Source organism: Coturnix japonica, unplaced genomic scaffold (assembly GCF_001577835.2).
Source record: "Coturnix japonica isolate 7356 unplaced genomic scaffold, Coturnix japonica 2.1 chrUnrandom608, whole genome shotgun sequence".
Lineage (NCBI taxonomy): Eukaryota > Metazoa > Chordata > Aves > Galliformes > Phasianidae > Coturnix > Coturnix japonica.
In genome coordinates, this window is record NW_015439981.1 from 26,369 (window position 1) to 28,253 (window position 1,885).

General features: G+C 46.6%; 1 protein-coding gene across 3 annotated transcripts in view; it reads right to left on the reverse strand.

Annotated features, from left to right (window-relative positions):
- LOC107307457 (creatine kinase M-type) overlaps nt 1–1,885 on the reverse strand; it is a 37,185-nt gene that overhangs the window by 26,347 nt on the left and 8,953 nt on the right. For 2 of the 3 annotated variants that reach the window (XM_015850964.2, XM_032441824.1), the window contains exon 2: nt 403–597. In XM_015850964.2, the coding sequence (XP_015706450.1) occupies nt 403–595 (193 nt within the window). In that variant the 5' untranslated portion in view covers nt 596–597. Of the gene's footprint in view, nt 1–402; nt 598–1,061; nt 1,131–1,885 lie in introns of those variants that run through there. The other variant, XM_015850965.2, reaches the window with a different exon arrangement.

Here is a 1,885-nt window from a genome sequence, read left to right on the forward strand (position 1 = left end):
TCTCTATGGGTTCTCCCTGTCCCTATTGCTTTATGGGATCTCTATGGGGTCTCTATAGGGACTCTATGGGCTCTCTATGGGTTCTCCCTGTCCCTATTGCTTTATGGGATCTCTATGGGGTCTCTATGGGTTCTCCCCATCCCTATTGCTCTATGGGGTCTCTATGGGGTCTCTATGGGGTCTCTATGGGTTCTCCGTTCCCTATTGCTCTATAGGGTCTCTATGGGGTTATGGGGTCTCTATAGGGTCTCTATGGGGTCTCTATGGGGTCTCTATGGGTCTCCCTGTCCCTATGGGGTCTCTATGGGGTTATGGGGTCTCTATAGGGTCTCTATGGGGTCTCTATGGGGTCTCCCTCTCCCTATGGGGTTTTCTATAGGGTCATGGCCATATATTCATTACCGGGGTTGTCGACTCCTGTTTGTATGACGTCATCCAGGGTGAACCCACTCGGGGTTTCCTTATCCCGAAGTTTCTTATAAAGTTCCGGGGTCAGAACTTTGGCCATGTGGTTGTTGTGCTTCGAGAGGTCGGGAAACTCCTCGTCGGGGCTGAACTTGAGCTTGTGCTTGTTGTGGGTGCTGCTGAATGGCATGGCTATGGGATATAGGGGATATATAGGGTTATTATATAGGGTTATTATAGGGATATAGGATATAGGGTCAGTATGGGGTATATGGGGTATATGGGGTATATGGGGTATATGGGGTATATGGGGTATGGGATCAATATAGGGTCAGTATGGGGTATATGGGGTATATGGGGTATATGGGGTATATGGGGTATATGGGGTATATGGGGTATATGGGGTCTATGGGGTATATGGGGTCTATGGGGTATATGGGGTCTATGGGGTATATGGGGGATATGGGGTATATGGGGTATATAGGTTATATAGGGTATATGGGGTATATGGGGTATATGGGGTATATGGGGTCTATGGGGTATATGGGGTATATGGGGTATATGGGGTATATGGGGGATATGGGGTATATGGGGTATATGGGGTCTATGGGGTATATGGGGTATATGGGGTATGGAAACTCCTCCTCAGGGCTGAACTTGAGCTTGTGCTTGTTGTGGGTGCTGCTGAATGGCATGGCTATAGGATATAGGATATATAGGGTTATTATAGGGTTATTATAGGGTTATTATAGGGATATAGGATATAGGGTCAGTATGGGGTATATGGGGTATGTGGGGTATATGGGGTATATGGGGTATACGGGGTATATGGGGTGGATCAATAAGGGTCAGTAATGGGGTATAATGGGGTAGTATTGGGGTATAGTGGGTTGGGATCAATATATGGGTCAGTATGGGGTATTTGGGGTTGGTATAGTGGGTATTGGGTTATGGGTATGGGAGTTATATTGTGGGGTTGGGCGATAATATAGGGTCAGTATGGGTTATTGGGTATAGTGGGTGTATGGGGTATATAGGGTTCATATGGGGGGTATACTGGGTATTGGGGTTACTGGGGTTATATGGGGATATGGGTTATGGGTATGTGGGTATTTTGGGGTAATCTGGGGTGTGGGTATATGGGTAATTGGGGGATAGTGGGGTATATGGGGTATGTTGGGGTTTATGGGGTATATCGGGGTCTATGGGGTGGATGGGGTATATGGGGTGGTATGGGTTATGGGTATATGGTAAATATGGATATCATGGGGTTATGGGGTATATGAGGGATATGGTAATATGGGGTAAATTGGGCTATGGATTATGGGTATATGTGGTATATGGGTTATGGGGTATGGGAACCATCAGGCCGAACTTGAGCTTGTGCCTTTTGTGGGTGCTGCTGATGGCATGGCTATAGGATTATAGGGGATATAGTATCATATAGGGTTATATAGAGATAGTAGGATATAGGGTCAGT